At 56.2% G+C, this 19,590-nt stretch overlaps 1 protein-coding gene across 1 annotated transcript in view; it reads left to right on the plus strand.

The window, feature by feature from the left end:
* The window catches only part of XPO5 (exportin 5), a gene marked incomplete at its 5' end in the record, with an annotated part of 111,415 nt that overhangs the window by 27,526 nt on the left and 64,299 nt on the right, over window positions 1-19,590 (plus strand). The window contains 2 exon segments of the mRNA XM_075584239.1: window positions 10,074-10,211; window positions 10,309-10,491. Coding sequence (XP_075440354.1) covers window positions 10,074-10,211; window positions 10,309-10,491 — 321 coding nt within the window.

A 19,590-nucleotide genomic window follows, 5' to 3' on the forward strand; every position in this document is an offset into this window, starting at 1 on the left:
TGTGTGATAACCCAGCTCCCGTGTGTGTGTGTGATAACCCAGCTCCCGTGTGTGTGTGTGATAACCCAGCTCCCGTGTGTGTGTGTGATAACCCAGCTCCCGTGTGTGTGTGTGATAACCCAGCTCCCGTGTGTGTGTGTGATAACCCAGCTCCCGTGTGTGTGTGATAACCCAGCTCCCATGTGTGTGTGTGATAACCCAGCTCCTGTGTGTGTGTGTGATAACCCAGCTCCTGTGTGTGTGTGTGATAACCCAGCTCCCGTGTGTGTGTGATAACCCAGCTCCCGTGTGTGTGTGATAACCCAGCTCCCGTGTGTGTGTGATAACCCAGCTCCCGTGTGTGTGTGATAACCCAGCTCCCGTGTGTGTGTGATAACCCAGCTCCCGTGTGTGTGTGATAACCCAGCTCCCGTGTGTGTGTGATAACCCATGCTCCCGTGTGTGTGTGATAACCCAGCTCCCGTGTGTGTGATAACCCAGCTCCCGTGTGTGTGATAACCCAGCTCCCGTGTGTGTGTGATAACCCAGCTCCCGTGTGTGTGTGTGATAACCCAGCTCCCGTGTGTGTGATAACCCAGCTCCCGTGTGTGTGTGATAACCCAGCTCCCGTGTGTGTGTGATAACCCAGCTCCCGTGTGTGTGATAACCCAGCTCCCGTGTGTGTGATAACCCAGCTCCCGTGTGTGTGTGATAACCCAGCTCCCGTGTGTGTGTGTGATAACCCAGCTCCCGTGTGTGTGATAACCCAGCTCCCGTGTGTGTGTGATAACCCAGCTCCCGTGTGTGTGTGTGATAACCCAGCTCCCGTGTGTGTGATAACCCAGCTCCCGTGTGTGTGTGATAACCCAGCTCCCGTGTGTGTGTGTGATAACCCAGCTCCCGTGTGTGTGATAACCCAGCTCCCGTGTGTGTGATAACCCAGCTCCCGTGTGTGTGATAACCCAGCTCCCGTGTGTGTGATAACCCAGCTCCCGTGTGTGTGTGATAACCCAGCTCCCGTGTGTGTGTGATAACCCAGCTCCCGTGTGTGTGATAACCCAGCTCCCGTGTGTGTGATAACCCAGCTCCCGTCCGTGTGTGTGATAACCCAGCTCCCGTGTGTGTGATAACCCAGCTCCCGTGTGTGTGATAACCCAGCTCCCGTGTGTGTGTGTGATAACCCAGCTCCCGTGTGTGTGTGATAACCCAGCTCCCGTGTGTGTGTGATAACCCAGCTCCCGTGTGTGTGTGTGATAACCCAGCTCCCGTGTGTGTGTGATAACCCAGCTCCCGTGTGTGTGTGTGATAACCCAGCTCCCGTGTGTGTGTGATAACCCAGCTCCCGTGTGTGTGTGATAACCCAGCTCCCGTGTGTGTGATAACCCAGCTCCGTGTGTGTGTGTGATAACCCAGCTCCCGTGTGTGTGTGATAACCCAGCTCCCGTGTGTGTGTGATAACCCAGCTCCCGTGTGTGTGTGATAACCCAGCTCCCGTGTGTGTGTGATAACCCAGCTCCCGTGTGTGTGTGATAACCCAGCTCCCGTGTGTGTGATAACCCAGCTCCCGTGTGTGTGTGATAACCCAGCTCCCGTGTGTGTGTGTGATAACCCAGCTCCCGTGTGTGTGTGATAACCCAGCTCCCGTGTGTGTGTGATAACCCAGCTCCCGTGTGTGTGTGATAACCCAGCTCCCGTGTGTGTGTGATAACCCAGCTCCCGGGTGTGTGATAACCCAGCTCCCGTGTGTGTGATAACCCAGCTCCCGTGTGTGTGTGATAACCCAGCTCCCGTGTGTGTGTGATAACCCAGCTCCCTGTGTGTGTGATAACCCAGCTCCCGTGTGTGTGTGATAACCCAGCTCCTGTGTGTGTGATAACCCAGCTCCCGTGTGTGTGATAACCCAGCTCCCGTGTGTGTGATAACCCAGCTCCTGTGTGTGTGATAACCCAGCTCCCGTGTGTGTGTGTGATAACCCAGCTCCCGTGTGTGTGTGATAACCCAGCTCCCGTGTGTGTGTGATAACCCAGCTCCCGTGTGTGTGATAACCCAGCTCCCGTGTGTGTGTGTGATAACCCAGCTCCCGTGTGTGTGATAACCCAGCTCCCGTGTGTGTGTGATAACCCAGCTCCCGTGTGTGTGTGATAACCCAGCTCCCGTGTGTGTGTGTGATAACCCAGCTCCCGTGTGTGTGTGTGATAACCCAGCTCCCGTGTGTGTGTGTGATAACCCAGCTCCCGTGTGTGTGTGTGATAACCCAGCTCCCGTGTGTGTGATAACCCAGCTCCTGTGTGTGTGTGATAACCCAGCTCCCGTGTGTGTGTGATAGCCCAGCTCCCGTGTGTGTGTGATAACCCAGCTCCCGTGTGTGTGTGATAACCCAGCTCCCGTGTGTGTGTGTGATAACCCAGCTCCCGTGTGTGTGTGTGATAACCCAGCTCCCGTGTGTATGTGTGATAACCCAGCTCCCGTGTGTGTGTGATAACCCAGCTCCCGTGTGTGTGTGTGATAACCCAGCTCCCGTGTGTGTGATAACCCAGCTCCCGTGTGTGTGTGATAACCCAGCTCCCGTGTGTGTGTGATAACCCAGCTCCCGTGTGTGTGTGTGATAACCCAGCTCCCGTGTGTGTGATAACCCAGCTCCTGTGTGTGTGTGTGATAACCCAGCTCCCGTGTGTGTGTGATAACCCAGCTCCCGTGTGTGTGTGATAACCCAGCTCCCGTGTGTGTGTGATAACCCAGCTCCCGTGTGTGTGTGTGATAACCCAGCTCCCGTGTGTGTGTGTGATAACCCAGCTCCCGTGTGTGTGTGATAACCCAGCTCCCGTGTGTGTGTGTGATAACCCAGCTCCCGTGTGTGTGTGATAACCCAGCTCCCGTGTGTGTGTGTGATAACCCAGCTCCCGTGTGTGTGTGATAACCCAGCTCCCGTGTGTGTGTGTGATAACCCAGCTCCCGTGTGTGTGTGTGATAACCCAGCTCCCGTGTGTGTGTGATAACCCAGCTCCCGTGTGTGTGTGATAACCCAGCTCCCGTGTGTGTGTGATAACCCAGCTCCCGTGTGTGTGTGTGATAACCCAGCTCCCGTGTGTGTGTGATAACCCAGCTCCCGTGTGTGTGTGTGATAACCCAGCTCCCGTGTGTGTGTGATAACCCAGCTCCCGTGTGTGTGTGATAACCCAGCTCCCGTGTGTGTGTGTGTGTGATAACCCAGCTCCCGTGTGTGTGTGATAACCCAGCTCCCGTGTGTGTGATAACCCAGCTCCCGTGTGTGTGATAACCCAGCTCCCGTGTGTGTGTGATAACCCAGCTCCCGTGTGTGTGTGATAACCCAGCTCCCGTGTGTGTGTGTGATAACCCAGCTCCCGTGTGTGTGTGATAACCCAGCTCCCGTGTGTGTGTGTGATAACCCAGCTCCCGTGTGTGTGATAACCCAGCTCCCGTGTGTGTGTGATAACCCAGCTCCCGTGTGTGTGATAACCCAGCTCCCGTGTGTGTGATAACCCAGCTCCCGTGTGTGTGATAACCCAGCTCCCGTGTGTGTGTGTGATAACCCAGCTCCCGTGTGTGTGTGATAACCCAGCTCCCGTGTGTGTGTGATAACCCAGCTCCCGTGTGTGTGTGTGATAACCCAGCTCCCGTGTGTGTGTGTGATAACCCAGCTCCCGTGTGTGTGTGATAACCCAGCTCCCGTGTGTGTGTGTGATAACCCAGCTCCCGTGTGTGTGTGATAACCCAGCTCCCGTGTGTGTGTGATAACCCAGCTCCCTGTGTGTGTGTGTGATTAACCCAGCTCCCGTGTGCGTGTGATAACCCAGCTCCCGTGTGTGTGTGTGATAACCCAGCTCCCGTGTGTGTGTGATAACCCAGCTCCGTGTGTGTGTGTGATAACCCAGCTCCCGTGTGTGTGTGTGATAACCCAGCTCCCGTGTGTGTGTGTGATAACCCAGCTCCGTGTGTGTGTGTGATAACCCAGCTCCCGTGTGTCGTGTGATAACCCAGCTCCCGTGTGTGTGTGTGATAACCCAGCTCCCGTGTGTGTGATAACCCAGCTCCCGTGTGTGTGATAACCCAGCTCCCGTGTGTGTGATAACCCAGCTCCCGTGTGTGTGATAACCCAGCTCCCGTGTGTGTGTGATAACCCAGCTCCCGTGTGTGTGTGATAACCCAGCTCCCGTGTGTGTGTGATAACCCAGCTCCCGTGTGTGTGTGTGTGATAACCCAGCTCCCGTGTGTGTGTGATAACCCAGCTCCCGTGTGTGTGATAACCCAGCTCCCGTGTGTGTGATAACCCAGCTCCCGTGTGTGTGTGATAACCCAGCTCCCGTGTGTGTGTGATAACCCAGCTCCCGTGTGTGTGTGTGATAACCCAGCTCCCGTGTGTGTGTGATAACCCAGCTCCCGTGTGTGTGTGATAACCCAGCTCCCGTGTGTGTGTGATAACCCAGCTCCCGTGTGTGTGTGTGATAACCCAGCTCCCGTGTGTGTGTGATAACCCAGCTCCCGTGTGTGTGTGTGATAACCCAGCTCCCGTGTGTGTGATAACCCAGCTCCCGTGTGTGTGTGTGATAACCCAGCTCCCGTGTGTGTGTGTGATAACCCAGCTCCCGTGTGTGTGTGATAACCCAGCTCCCGTGTGTGTGATAACCCAGCTCCCGTGTGTGTGTGTGATAACCCAGCTCCCGTGTGTGTGTGTGATAACCCAGCTCCCGTGTGTGTGTGTGATAACCCAGCTCCCGTGTGTGTGTGTGTGATAACCCAGCTCCCGTGTGTGTGTGTGATAACCCAGCTCCCGTGTGTGTGTGATAACCCAGCTCCCGTGTGTGTGTGATAACCCAGCTCCCGTGTGTGTGTGTGTGATAACCCAGCTCCCGTGTGTGTGTGATAACCCAGCTCCCGTGTGTGTGTGTGATAACCCAGCTCCCGTGTGTGTGTGTGATAACCCAGCTCCCGTGTGTGTGTGTGATAACCCAGCTCCCGTGTGTGTGTGTGTGATAACCCAGCTCCCGTGTGTGTGTGATAACCCAGCTCCCGTGTGTGTGTGTGTGATAACCCAGCTCCCGTGTGTGTGTGTGATAACCCAGCTCCCGTGTGTGTGTGATAACCCAGCTCCCGTGTGTGTGTGATAACCCAGCTCCCGTGTGTGTGTGATAACCCAGCTCCCGTGTGTGTGTGATAACCCAGCTCCCGTGTGTGTGTGATAACCCAGCTCCCGTGTGTGTGTGATAACCCAGCTCCCGTGTGTGTGTGATAACCCAGCTCCCGTGTGTGTGTGATAACCCAGCTCCCGTGTGTGTGTGTGATAACCCAGCTCCCGTGTGTGTGTGTGATAACCCAGCTCCCGTGTGTGTGTGTGATAACCCAGCTCCCGTGTGTGTGTGATAACCCAGCTCCCGTGTGTGTGTGATAACCCAGCTCCCGTGTGTGTGTGTGATAACCCAGCTCCCGTGTGTGTGTGATAACCCAGCTCCCGTGTGTGTGTGATAACCCAGCTCCCGTGTGTGTGTGATAACCCAGCTCCCGTGTGTGTGTGATAACCCAGCTCCCGTGTGTGTGTGATAACCCAGCTCCCGTGTGTGTGTGTGATAACCCAGCTCCCGTGTGTGTGTGATAACCCAGCTCCCGTGTGCGTGTGATAACCCAGCTCCCGTGTGTGTGTGATAACCCAGCTCCCGTGTGTGTGTGTGATAACCCAGCTCCCGTGTGTGTGTGTGATAACCCAGCTCCCGTGTGTGTGTGTGTGATAACCCAGCTCCCGTGTGTGTGTGTGATAACCCAGCTCCCGTGTGTGTGTGTGATAACCCAGCTCCCGTGTGTGTGTGTGATAACCCAGCTCCCGTGTGTGTGATAACCCAGCTCCCGTGTGTGTGTGATAACCCAGCTCCCGTGTGTGTGATAACCCAGCTCCCGTGTGTGTGATAACCCAGCTCCCGTGTGTGTGATAACCCAGCTCCCGTGTGTGTGATAACCCAGCTCCCGTGTGTGTGTGATAACCCAGCTCCCGTGTGTGTGTGATAACCCAGCTCCCGTGTGTGTGTGATAACCCAGCTCCCGTGTGTGTGTGTGATAACCCAGCTCCCGTGTGTGTGTGATAACCCAGCTCCCGTGTGTGTGATAACCCAGCTCCCGTGTGTGTGATAACCCAGCTCCCGTGTGTGTGTGTGATAACCCAGCTCCCGTGTGTGTGTGTGATAACCCAGCTCCCGTGCGTGTGTGTGTGATAACCCAGCTCCCGTGTGTGTGATAACCCAGCTCCCGTGTGTGTGATAACCCAGCTCCCGTGTGTGTGTGATAACCCAGCTCCCGTGTGTGTGATAACCCAGCTCCCGTGTGTGTGTGATAACCCAGCTCCCGTGTGTGTGTGATAACCCAGCTCCCGTGTGTGTGTGATAACCCAGCTCCCGTGTGTGTGTGATAACCCAGCTCCCGTGTGTGTGATAACCCAGCTCCCGTGTGTGTGTGTGATAACCCAGCTCCCGTGTGTGTGTGTGATATCCCAGCTCCCGTGCGTGTGTGTGTGATAACCCAGCTCCCGTGTGTGTGTGATAACCCAGCTCCCGTGTGTGTGTGATAACCCAGCTCCCGTGTGTGTGTGTGTGTGATAACCCAGCTCCCGTGTGTGTGTGATAACCCAGCTCCCGTGTGTGTGTGATAACCCAGCTCCCGTGTGTGTGATAACCCAGCTCCCGTGTGTGTGTGTGATAACCCAGCTCCCGTGTGTGTGTGTGATAACCCAGCTCCCGTGTGTGTGTGATAACCCAGCTCCCGTGTGTGTGTGTGATAACCCAGCTCCCGTGTGTGTGTGATAACCCAGCTCCCGTGTGTGTGTGTGTGTGATAACCCAGCTCCCGTGTGTGTGATAACCCAGCTCCCGTGTGTGTGTGTGATAACCCAGCTCCCGTGTGTGTGTGATAACCCAGCTCCCGTGTGTGTGTGTGATAACCCAGCTCCCGTGTGTGTGTGATAACCCAGCTCCCGTGTGTGTGTGATAACCCAGCTCCCGTGTGTGTGATAACCCAGCTCCCGTGTGTGTGTGTGTGATAACCCAGCTCCCGTGTGTGTGTGTGATAACCCAGCTCCCGTGGTGTGTGTGATAACCCAGCTCCCGTGTGTGTGTGATAACCCAGCTCCCGTGTGTGTGTGATAACCCAGCTCCCGTGTGTGTGTGTGTGATAACCCAGCTCCCGTGTGTGTGTGATAACCCAGCTCCCGTGTGTGTGTGATAACCCAGCTCCCGTGTGTGTGTGATAACCCAGCTCCCGTGTGTGTGATAACCCAGCTCCCGTGTGTGTGTGTGTGATAACCCAGCTCCCGTGTGTGTGTGATAACCCAGCTCCCGTGTGTGTGTGTGATAACCCAGCTCCCGTGTGTGTGTGTGATAACCCAGCTCCCGTGTGTGTGTGATAACCCAGCTCCCGTGTGTGTGTGATAACCCAGCTCCCGTGTGTGTGTGTGATAACCCAGCTCCCGTGTGTGTGTGTGATAACCCAGCTCCCGTGTGTGTGATAACCCAGCTCCCGTGTGTGTGTGTGTGATAACCCAGCTCCCGTGTGTGTGTGATAACCCAGCTCCCGTGTGTGTGTGTGATAACCCAGCTCCCGTGTGTGTGTGATAACCCAGCTCCCGTGTGTGTGTGTGATAACCCAGCTCCCGTGTGTGTGTGATAACCCAGCTCCCGTGTGTGTGTGTGATAACCCAGCTCCCGTGTGTGTGTGTGATAACCCAGCTCCCGTGTGTGTGTGATAACCCAGCTCCCGTGTGTGTGTGTGATAACCCAGCTCCCGTGTGTGTGTGTGATAACCCAGCTCCCGTGTGTGTGATAACCCAGCTCCCGTGTGTGTGTGATAACCCAGCTCCCGTGTGTGTGTGATAACCCAGCTCCCGTGTGTGTGTGATAACCCAGCTCCCGTGTGTGTGTGATAACCCAGCTCCCGTGTGTGTGTGTGATAACCCAGCTCCTGTGTGTGTGTGTGATAACCCAGCTCCCGTGTGTGTGTGATAACCCAGCTCCCGTGTGTGTGTGTGATAACCCAGCTCCCGTGTGTGTGTGTGTGATAACCCAGCTCCCGTGTGTGTGTGTGATAACCCAGCTCCCGTGTGTGTGTGTGATAACCCAGCTCCCGTGTGTGTGTGTGTGATAACCCAGCTCCCGTGTGTGTGATAACCCAGCTCCCGTGTGTGTGTGATAACCCAGCTCCCGTGTGTGTGTGTGATAACCCAGCTCCCGTGTGTGTGTGTGATAACCCAGCTCCCGTGTGTGTGTGTGATAACCCAGCTCCCGTGTGTGTGTGATAACCCAGCTCCCGTGTGTGTGTGATAACCCAGCTCCCGTGTGTGTGTGATAACCCAGCTCCCGTGTGTGTGTGTGATAACCCAGCTCCCGTGTGTGTGTGATAACCCAGCTCCCGTGTGTGTGTGTGATAACCCAGCTCCCGTGTGTGTGTGATAACCCAGCTCCCGTGTGTGTGATAACCCAGCTCCCGTGTGTGTGTGTGATAACCCAGCTCCCGTGTGTGTGTGTGATAACCCAGCTCCCGTGTGTGTGTGTGTGTGATAACCCAGCTCCCGTGTGTGTGTGATAACCCAGCTCCCGTGTGTGTGTGTGATAACCCAGCTCCCGTGTGTGTGATAACCCAGCTCCCGTGTGTGTGTGATAACCCAGCTCCCGTGTGTGTGTGATATCCCAGCTCCCGTGTGTGTGATAACCCAGCTCCCGTGTGTGTGTGTGTGATAACCCAGCTCCCGTGTGTGTGTGTGTGATAACCCAGCTGTCCGTGTGTGTGTGTGTGATAACCCAGCTCCCGTGTGTGTGTGATAACCCAGCTCCCGTGTGTGTGTGTGATAACCCAGCTCCCGTGTGTGTGTGTGATAACCCAGCTCCCGTGTGTGTGATAACCCAGCTCCCGTGTGTGTGTGTGATAACCCAGCTCCCGTGTGTGTGTGTGATAACCCAGCTCCCGTGTGTGTGTGTGTGATAACCCAGCTCCCGTGTGTGTGTGTGTGATAACCCAGCTCCCGTGTGTGTGTGATAACCCAGCTCCCGTGTGTGTGTGTGTGATAACCCAGCTCCCGTGTGCGTGTGATAACCCAGCTCCCGTGTGTGTGTGTGATAACCCAGCTCCCGTGTGTGTGTGTGATAACCCAGCTCCCGTGTGTGTGTGATAACCCAGCTCCCGTGTGTGTGTGTGATAACCCAGCTCCCGTGTGTGTGTGTGTGTGATAACCCAGCTCCCGTGTGTGTGATAACCCAGCTCCCGTGTGTGTGTGATAACCCAGCTCCCGTGTGTGTGTGATAACCCAGCTCCCGTGTGTGTGTGATAACCCAGCTCCTGTGTGTGTGTGTGATAACCCAGCTCCCGTGTGTGTGTGTGATAACCCAGCTCCCGTGTGTGTGTGATAACCCAGCTCCTGTGTGTGTGATAACCCAGCTCCCGTGTGTGTGATAACCCAGCTCCCGTGTGTGTGTGATAACCCAGCTCCCGTGTGTGTGATAACCCAGCTCCCGTGTGTGTGTGATACCAGCTCCCGTGTGTGGGATAACCCAGCTCCCGTGTGTGTGTGTGATAACCCAGCTCCCGTGTGTGTGTGATAACCCAGCTCCCGTGTGTGTGATAACCCAGCTCCCGTGTGTGTGTGATAACCCAGCTCCCGTGTGGTGTGATAACCCAGCTCCCGTGTGTGTGTGATAGCCCAGCTCCCGTGTGTGTGATAACCCAGCTCCCGTGTGTGTGTGATAACCCAGCTCCCGTGTGTGTGATAACCCAGCTCCCGTGTGTGTGTGATAGCCAGCTCCGGTGTGTGTGTGATAACCCAGCTCCCGTGTGTGTGATACCCAGCTCCCGTGTGTGTGTGTGTGATAACCCAGCTCCCGTGTGTGTGATAACCCAGCTCCTTCTCTCACTCTCTCCCCCCCTTCTCTCTCACTCTCTCCCCCCCTTCTCTCTCACTCTCTCCCCCCCTTCTCTCTTACTCTCTCCCCCCCTTCTCTCTCACTCTCTCCCCCCCTTCTCTCTTACTCTCTCCCCCCTTCTCTCTCTCTCCCCCCCCTTCTCTCTCTCCCCCCCCTCTCTCTCTCGTCCCCCCCCCCCCACCCGCAGGGCATTCACTCCATCCTGCAGGAGGAGGGGCACATTAAAGACGTGATTGCCCGTATCGTGGTGGAGATGATAAAGCGCGAGTGGCCGCAGCACTGGCCGGACATGCTGAATGAGCTGGAGACCCTCACCAAGCGCGGGGTATGCAGCACGGATCCCCCTCCCCCCCGCCGCGGGCCCCCCCCCCGCGGCCCCCCCGGCAGTGCTAGGCTTACCTAAGCTGTGTGTGTGTTTGCAGGAGGCGCAGACGGAGCTCGTCATGTTTATCCTCCTGCGACTGGCCGAGGACGTGGTCACCTTCCACACCCTCCCCACGCAGCGCCGGAGGGACATCCAGATGACCATGACGCAGAGCATGGACAAGCTCTTCTCCTTCATGCTCAGCATCCTGCAGCAGAGCGTCCGCGAGTACCAGCTGCTGGTGTGTTCCTGTACCCCCGCCCCCAGTCACACCCCCACATTACAGGCCTGACCCCCGCCCCCAGTCACACCCCCACATTACAGCCTGACCCCGCGGTTACTGTGTCACACCCCCACATTACAGCCTGACCCCGCGGTTACTGCGTCACACCCCCACATTATTACAGGCCTAACCCCGCGGTTACTGCGTCACACCCCCACATTATTACAGGCCTAACCCCGCGGTTACTGCGTCACACCCCCACATTATTACAGCCTAACCCCGCGGTTACTGCGTCACACCCCCACATTATTACAGCCTAACCCGTTACTGCGTCACACCCCCACATTATTACAGCCTAACCCCGCGGTTACTGCGTCACACCCCCACATTATTACAGGCCTAACCCCGCGGTTACTGTGTCACACCCCCACATTATTACAGCCTAACCCCGCGGTTACTGCGTCACACCCCCACATTATTACAGGCCTAACCCCGCGGTTACTGCGTCACACCCCCACATTATTACAGCCTAACCCCGCGGTTACTGCGTCACACCCCCACATTATTACAGCCTAACCCCGCGGTTACTGCGTCACACCCCCACATTATTACAGGCCTAACCCCGCGGTTACTGCGTCACACCCCCACATTATTACAGGCCTAACCCCGCGGTTACTGCGTCACACCCCCACATTATTACAGGCCTGACCCCGCGGTTACTGCGTCACACCCCCACATTATTACAGCCTGACCCCGCGGTTACTGCGTCACACCCCCACATTATTACAGCCTAACCCCGCGGTTACTGCGTCACACCCCCACATTATTACAGCCTAACCCCGCGGTTACTGTGTCACACCCCCACATTATTACAGGTCTAACCCCGCGGTTACTGCGTCACACCCCCACATTATTACAGGCCTAACCCCGCGGTTACTGCGTCACACCCCCACATTATTACAGCCTAACCCCGCGGTTACTGTGTCACACCCCCACATTATTACAGCCTAACCCCGCGGTTACTGTGTCACACCCCCACATTATTACAGCCTAACCCCGCGGTTACTGCGTCACACCCCCACATTATTACAGCCTAACCCCGCGGTTACTGTGTCACACCCCCACATTATTACAGGCCTAACCCCGCGGTTACTGCGTCACACCCCCACATTATTACAGGCCTAACCCCGCGGTTACTGCGTCACACCCCCACATTATTACAGCCTAACCCCGCGGTTACTGTGTCACCCCCCCACATTATTACAGCCTAACCCCGCGGTTACTGCGTCACACCCCCACATTATTACAGGCCTAACCCCGCGGTTACTGTGTCACACCCCCACATTATTACAGGTCTAACCCCGCGGTTACTGTGTCACACCCCCACATTATTACAGCCTAACCCCGCGGTTACTGTGTCACACCCCCACATTATTACAGGTCTAACCCCGCGGTTACTGTGTCACACCCCCACATTATTACAGGCCTAACCCCGCGGTTACTGTGTCACACCCCCACATTATTACAGCCTGACCCCGCGGTTACTGTGTCACACCCCCACATTATTACAGGTCTAACCCCGCGGTTACTGCGTCACACCCCCACATTATTACAGGTCTAACCCCGCGGTTACTGTGTCACACCCCCACATTATTACAGCCTAACCCCGCGGTTACTGCGTCACACCCCCACATTATTACAGACCTAACCCCGCGGTTACTGTGTCACACCCCCACATTATTACAGCCTAACCCCGCGGTTACTGTGTCACACCCCCACATTATTACAGCCTAACCCCGCGGTTACTGCGTCACACCCCCACATTATTACAGGCCTAACCCCGCGGTTTCTGCGTCACACCCCCACGTTATTACAGGTCTAACCCCGCGGTTACTGTGTCACACCCCCACATTATTACAGCCTAACCCCGCGGTTACTGCGTCACACCCCCACATTATTACAGCCTAACCCCGCGGTTACTGCGTCACACCCCCCACATTATTACAGCCTAACCCCGCGGTTACTGCGTCACACCCCCACATTATTACAGGTCTAACCCCGCGGTTACTGTCACCCCCCCACATTATTACAGGCCTGACCCCGCGGTTACTGCGTCACACCCCCACATTATTACAGGCCTAACCCCGCGGTTACTGCGTCACACCCCCACATTATTACAGCCTAACCCCGCGGTTACTGTGTCACACCCCCACATTATTACAGGCCTGACCCCGCGGTTACTGCGTCACACCCCCACATTATTACAGCCTAACCCCGCGGTTACTGTGTCACACCCCCACATTATTACAGGCCTAACCCCGCGGTTACTGCGTCACACCCCCACATTATTACAGGCCTGACCCCGCGGTTACTGCGTCACACCCCCACATTATTACAGCCTAACCCCGCGGTTACTGTGTCACACCCCCACATTATTACAGCCTAACCCCGCGGTTACTGTGTCACACCCCCACATTATTACAGGCCTAACCCCGCGGTTACTGTGTCACACCCCCACATTATTACAGCCTAACCCCGCGGTTACTGCGTCACACCCCCACATTATTACAGGCCTAACCCCGCGGTTACTGCGTCACACCCCCACATTATTACAGGTCTAACCCCGCGGTTACTGTGTCACACCCCCACATTATTACAGCCTAACCCCGCGGTTACTGCGTCACACCCCCACATTATTACAGCCTAACCCCGCGGTTACTGCGTCACACCCCCCACATTATTACAGCCTAACCCCGCGGTTACTGCGTCACACCCCCACATTATTACAGGTCTAACCCCGCGGTTACTGTGTCACCCCCCCACATTATTACAGGCCTGACCCCGCGGTTACTGTGTCACACCCCCACATTATTACAGGCCTGACCCCGCGGTTACTGCGTCACACCCCCACATTATTACAGGCCTAACCCCGCGGTTACTGCGTCACACCCCCACATTATTACAGCCTAACCCCGCGGTTACTGTGTCACACCCCCACATTATTACAGGCCTGACCCCGCGGTTACTGCGTCACACCCCCACATTATTACAGCCTAACCCCGCGGTTACTGTGTCACACCCCCACATTATTACAGGCCTAACCCCGCGGTTACTGCGTCACACCCCCACATTATTACAGGCCTGACCCCGCGGTTACTGCGTCACACCCCCACATTATTACAGCCTAACCCCGCGGTTACTGTGTCACACCCCCACATTATTACAGCCTAACCCCGCGGTTACTGTGTCACACCCCCACATTATTACAGGCCTAACCCCGCGGTTACTGCGTCACACCCCCACATTATTACAGCCTAACCCCGCGGTTACTGCGTCACACCCCCACATTATTACAGGCCTGACCTCGCGGTTACTGTGTCACACCCCCACATTATTACAGGTCTAACCCCGCGGTTACTGCGTCACACCCCCACATTATTACAGGCCTAACCCCGCGGTTACTGTGTCACACCCCCACATTATTACAGCCTAACCCCGCGGTTACTGCGTCACACCCCCACATTATTACAGGCCTAACCCCGCGGTTACTGCGTCACACCCCCACATTATTACAGGTCTAACCCCGCGGTTACTGTGTCACACCCCCCATTATTACAGCCTAACCCCGCGGTTACTGCGTCACACCCCCACATTATTACAGCCTAACCCCGCGGTTACTGCGTCACACCCCCACATTATTACAGCCTAACCCCGCGGTTACTGCGTCACACCCCCACATTATTACAGGTCTAACCCCGCGGTTACTGTGTCACCCCCCCACATTATTACAGGCCTGACCCCGCGGTTACTGTGTCACACCCCCACATTATTACAGGCCTGACCCCGCGGTTACTGCGTCACACCCCCACATTATTACAGGCCTAACCCCGCGGTTACTGCGTCACACCCCCACATTATTACAGCCTAACCCCGCGGTTACTGTGTCACACCCCCACATTATTACAGGCCTGACCCCGCGGTTACTGCGTCACACCCCCACATTATTACAGCCTAACCCCGCGGTTACTGTGTCACACCCCCACATTATTACAGGCCTAACCCCGCGGTTACTGCGTCACACCCCCACATTATTACAGGCCTGACCCCGCGGTTACTGCGTCACACCCCCACATTATTACAGCCTAACCCCGCGGTTACTGTGTCACACCCCCACATTATTACAGCCTAACCCCGCGGTTACTGTGTCACACCCCCACATTATTACAGGCCTAACCCCGCGGTTACTGTGTCACACCCCCACATTATTACAGCCTAACCCCGCGGTTACTGCGTCACACCCCCACATTATTACAGCCTAACCCCGCGGTTACTGCGTCACACCCCCACATTATTACAGGCCTAACCCCGCGGTTACTGCGTCACACCCCCACATTATTACAGGTCTAACCCCGCGGTTACTGTGTCACACCCCCACATTATTACAGCCTAACCCCGCGGTTACTGCGTCACACCCCCACATTATTACAGCCTAACCCCGCGGTTACTGCGTCACACCCCCCACATTATTACAGCCTAACCCCGCGGTTACTGCGTCACACCCCCACATTATTACAGGTCTCACCCCGCGGTTACTGTGTCACCCCCCCACATTATTACAGGCCTGACCCCGCGGTTACTGTGTCACACCCCCACATTATTACAGGCCTGACCCCGCGGTTACTGCGTCACACCCCCACATTATTACAGGCCTAACCCCGCGGTTACTGCGTCACACCCCCACATTATTACAGCCTAACCCCGCGGTTACTGTGTCACACCCCCACATTATTACAGGCCTGACCCCGCGGTTACTGCGTCACACCCCCACATTATTACAGCCTAACCCCGCGGTTACTGTGTCACACCCCCACATTATTACAGGCCTAACCCCGCGGTTACTGCGTCACACCCCCACATTATTACAGGCCTGACCCCGCGGTTACTGCGTCACACCCCCACATTATTACAGCCTAACCCCGCGGTTACTGTGTCACACCCCCACATTATTACAGCCTAACCCCGCGGTTACTGTGTCACACCCCCACATTATTACAGGCCTAACCCCGCGGTTACTGCGTCACACCCCCACATTATTACAGCCTAACCCCGCGGTTACTGCGTCACACCCCCACATTATTACAGGCCTGACCTCGCGGTTACTGTGTCACACCCCCACATTATTACAGGTCTAACCCCGCGGTTACTGCGTCACACCCCCACATTATTACAGGCCTAACCCCGCGGTTACTGTGTCACACCCCCACATTATTACAGCCTAACCCCGCGGTTACTGTGTCACACCCCCACATTATTACAGCCTAACCCCGCGGTTACTGCGTCACACCCCCACATTATTACAGGCCTGACCCCGCGGTTACTGCGTCACACCCCCACATTATTACAGCCTAACCCCGCGGTTACTGCGTCACACCCCCACATTATTACAGCCTAACCCCGCGGTTACTGCGTCACACCCCCACATTATTACAGCCTAACCCCGCGGTTACTGTGTCACACCCCCACATTATTACAGACCTAACCCCGCGGTTACTGCGTCACACCCCCACATTATTACAGCCTAACCCCGCGGTTACTGCGTCACACCCCCACATTATTACAGCCTAACCCCGCGGTTACTGCGTCACACCCCCACATTATTACAGCCTAACCCCGCGGTTACTGCGTCACATCCCCACATTATTACAGGCCTAACCCCGCGGTTACTGCGTCACACCCCCACATTATTACAGGCCTAACCCCGCGGTTACTGCGTCACACCCCCACATTATTACAGCCTAACCCCGCGGTTACTGCGTCACACCCCCACATTATTACAGCCTAACCCCGCGGTTACTGCGTCACACCCCCACATTATTACAGCCTAACCCCGCGGTTACTGCGTCACACCCCCACATTATTACAGGCCTGACCCCGCGGTTACTGCGTCACACCCCCACATTATTACAGACCTAACCCCGCGGTTACTGCGTCACACCCCCACATTATTACAGGCCTAACCCCGCGGTTACTGCGTCACACCCCCACATTATTACAGCCTAACCCCGCGGTTACTGTGTCACACCCCCACATTATTACAGGCCTGACCCCGCGGTTACTGCGTCACACCCCCACATTATTACAGGCCTGACCCCGCGGTTACTGCGTCACCCCCCCACATTATTACAGCCTAACCCCGCGGTTACTGCGTCACACCCCCACATTATTACAGCCTAACCCCGCGGTTACTGCGTCACACCCCCACATTATTACAGGTCTAACCCCGCGGTTACTGCGTCACACCCCCACATTATTACAGCCTAACCCCGCGGTTACTGTGTCACACCCCCACATTATTACAGGCCTGACCCCGCGGTTACTGTGTCACACCCCCACATTATTACAGCCTAACCCCGCGGTTACTGCGTCACACCCCCACATTATTACAGGCCTAACCCTGCGGTTACTGCGTCACACCCCCACATTATTACAGCCTAACCCCGCGGTTACTGCGTCACACCCCCACATTATTACAGGCCTAACCCCGCGGTTACTGCGTCACACCCCCACATTATTACAGGCCTAACCCTGCGGTTACTGCGTCACACCCCCACATTATTACAGGCCTAACCCCGCGGTTACTGCGTCACCCCCCCACATTATTACAGGCCTAACCCCGCGGTTACTGTGTCACACCCCCACATTATTACAGCCTAACCCCGCGGTTACTGCGTCACACCCCCACATTATTACAGGCCTGACCCCGCGGTTACTGCGTCACACCCCCACATTATTACAGGCCTAACCCCGCGGTTACTGCGTCACACCCCCACATTATTACAGGCCTAACCCCGCGGTTACTGCGTCACACCCCCACATTATTACAGGCCTGACCCCGCGGTTACTGCGTCACACCCCCACATTATTACAGGCCTGACCCCGCGGTTACTGCGTCACACCCCCACATTATTACAGCCTAACCCCGCGGTTACTGTGTCACACCCCCACATTATTACAGCCTAACCCCGCGGTTACTGCGTCACACCCCCACATTATTACAGCCTAACCCCGCGGTTACTGCGTCACACCCCCACATTATTACAGCCTAACCCCGCGGTTACTGCGTCACACCCCCACATTATTACAGGCCTGACCCCGCGGTTACTGCGTCACACCCCCACATTATTACAGCCTGACCCCGCGGTTACTGCGTCACACCCCCACATTATTACAGGCCTAACCCCGCGGTTACCGCGTCACACCCCCACATTATTACAGCCTAACCCCGCGGTTACTGCGTCACACCCCCACATTATTACAGGCCTGACCCCGCGGTTACTGCGTCACACCCCCACATTATTACAGCCTAACCCCGCGGTTACTGTGTCACACCCCCACATTATTACAGGCCTAACCCCGCGGTTACTGCGTCACACCCCCACATTATTACAGGCCTAACCCCGCGGTTACTGTGTCACACCCCCACATTATTACAGGCCTGACCCCGCGGTTACTGCGTCACACCCCCACATTATTACAGCCTAACCCCGCGGTTACTGTGTCACACCCCCACATTATTACAGCCTAACCCCGCGGTTACTGCGTCACACCCCCACATTATTACAGCCTAACCCCGCGGTTACTGCGTCACACCCCCACATTATTACAGCCTGACCCCGCGGTTACTGTGTCACACCCCCACATTATTACAGCCTGACCCCGCGGTTACTGTGTCACACCCCCACATTATTACAGGCCTAACCCCGCGGTTACTGCGTCACACCCCCACATTATTACAGGCCTAACCCCGCGGTTACTGTGTCACACCCCCACATTATTACAGCCTGACCCCGCGGTTACTGCGTCACACCCCCACATTATTACAGCCTAACCCCGCGGTTACTGCGTCACACCCCCACATTATTACAGCCTAACCCCGCGGTTACTGTGTCACACCCCCACATTATTACAGCCTAACCCCGCGGTTACTGCGTCACACCCCCACATTATTACAGGCCTAACCCCGCGGTTACTGCGTCACACCCCCACATTATTACAGGCCTGACCCCGCGGTTACTGCGTCACACCCCCACATTATTACAGACCTAACCCCGCGGTTACTGCGTCACACCCCCACATTATTACAGGCCTAACCCCGCGGTTACTGCGTCACACCCCCACATTATTACAGGCCTAACCCCGCGGTTACTGCGTCACACCCCCACATTATTACAGGCCTAACCCCACGGTTACTGTGTCACACCCCCACATTATTACAGGCCTAACCCCGCGGTTACTGCGTCACACCCCCACATTATTACAGGCCTAACCCCGCGGTTACTGCGTCACACCCCCACATTATTACAGGCCTGACCCCGCGGTTACTGCGTCACACCCCCACATTATTACAGGCCTGACCCCGCGGTTACTGCGTCACACCCCCACATTATTACAGCCTAACCCCGCGGTTACTGTGTCACACCCCCACATTATTACAGCCTAACCCCGCGGTTACTGCGTCACACCCCCACATTATTACAGCCTAACCCCGCGGTTACTGCGTCACACCCCCACATTATTACAGGCCTAACCCCGCGGTTACTGCGTCACACCCCCACATTATTACAGGCCTAACCCCGCGGTTACTGCGTCACACCCCCACATTATTACAGGCCTAACCCCGCGGTTACTGCGTCACACCCCCACATTATTACAGGCCTAACCCCGCGGTTACTGCGTCACACCCCCACATTATTACAGGCCTAACCCCGCGGTTACTGCGTCACATCCCCACATTATTACAGGCCTAACCCCGCGGTTACTGCGTCACACCCCCACATTATTACAGGCCTGACCCCGCGGTTACTGCGTCACACCCCCACATTATTACAGGCCTGACCCCGCGGTTACTGCGTCACACCCCCACATTATTACAGGCCTGACCCCGCGGTAACTGCGTCACACCCCCACATTATTACAGGCCTGACCCCGCGGTTACTGCGTCACACCCCCACATTATTACAGCCTAACCCCGCGGTTACTGTGTCACACCCCCACATTATTACAGGCCTAACCCCGCGGTTACTGCGTCACACCCCCACATTATTACAGGCCTAACCC

Source organism: Ascaphus truei, unplaced genomic scaffold (genome assembly GCF_040206685.1).
Source record: "Ascaphus truei isolate aAscTru1 unplaced genomic scaffold, aAscTru1.hap1 HAP1_SCAFFOLD_510, whole genome shotgun sequence".
In the NCBI taxonomy this organism is placed as follows: domain Eukaryota; kingdom Metazoa; phylum Chordata; class Amphibia; order Anura; family Ascaphidae; genus Ascaphus; species Ascaphus truei.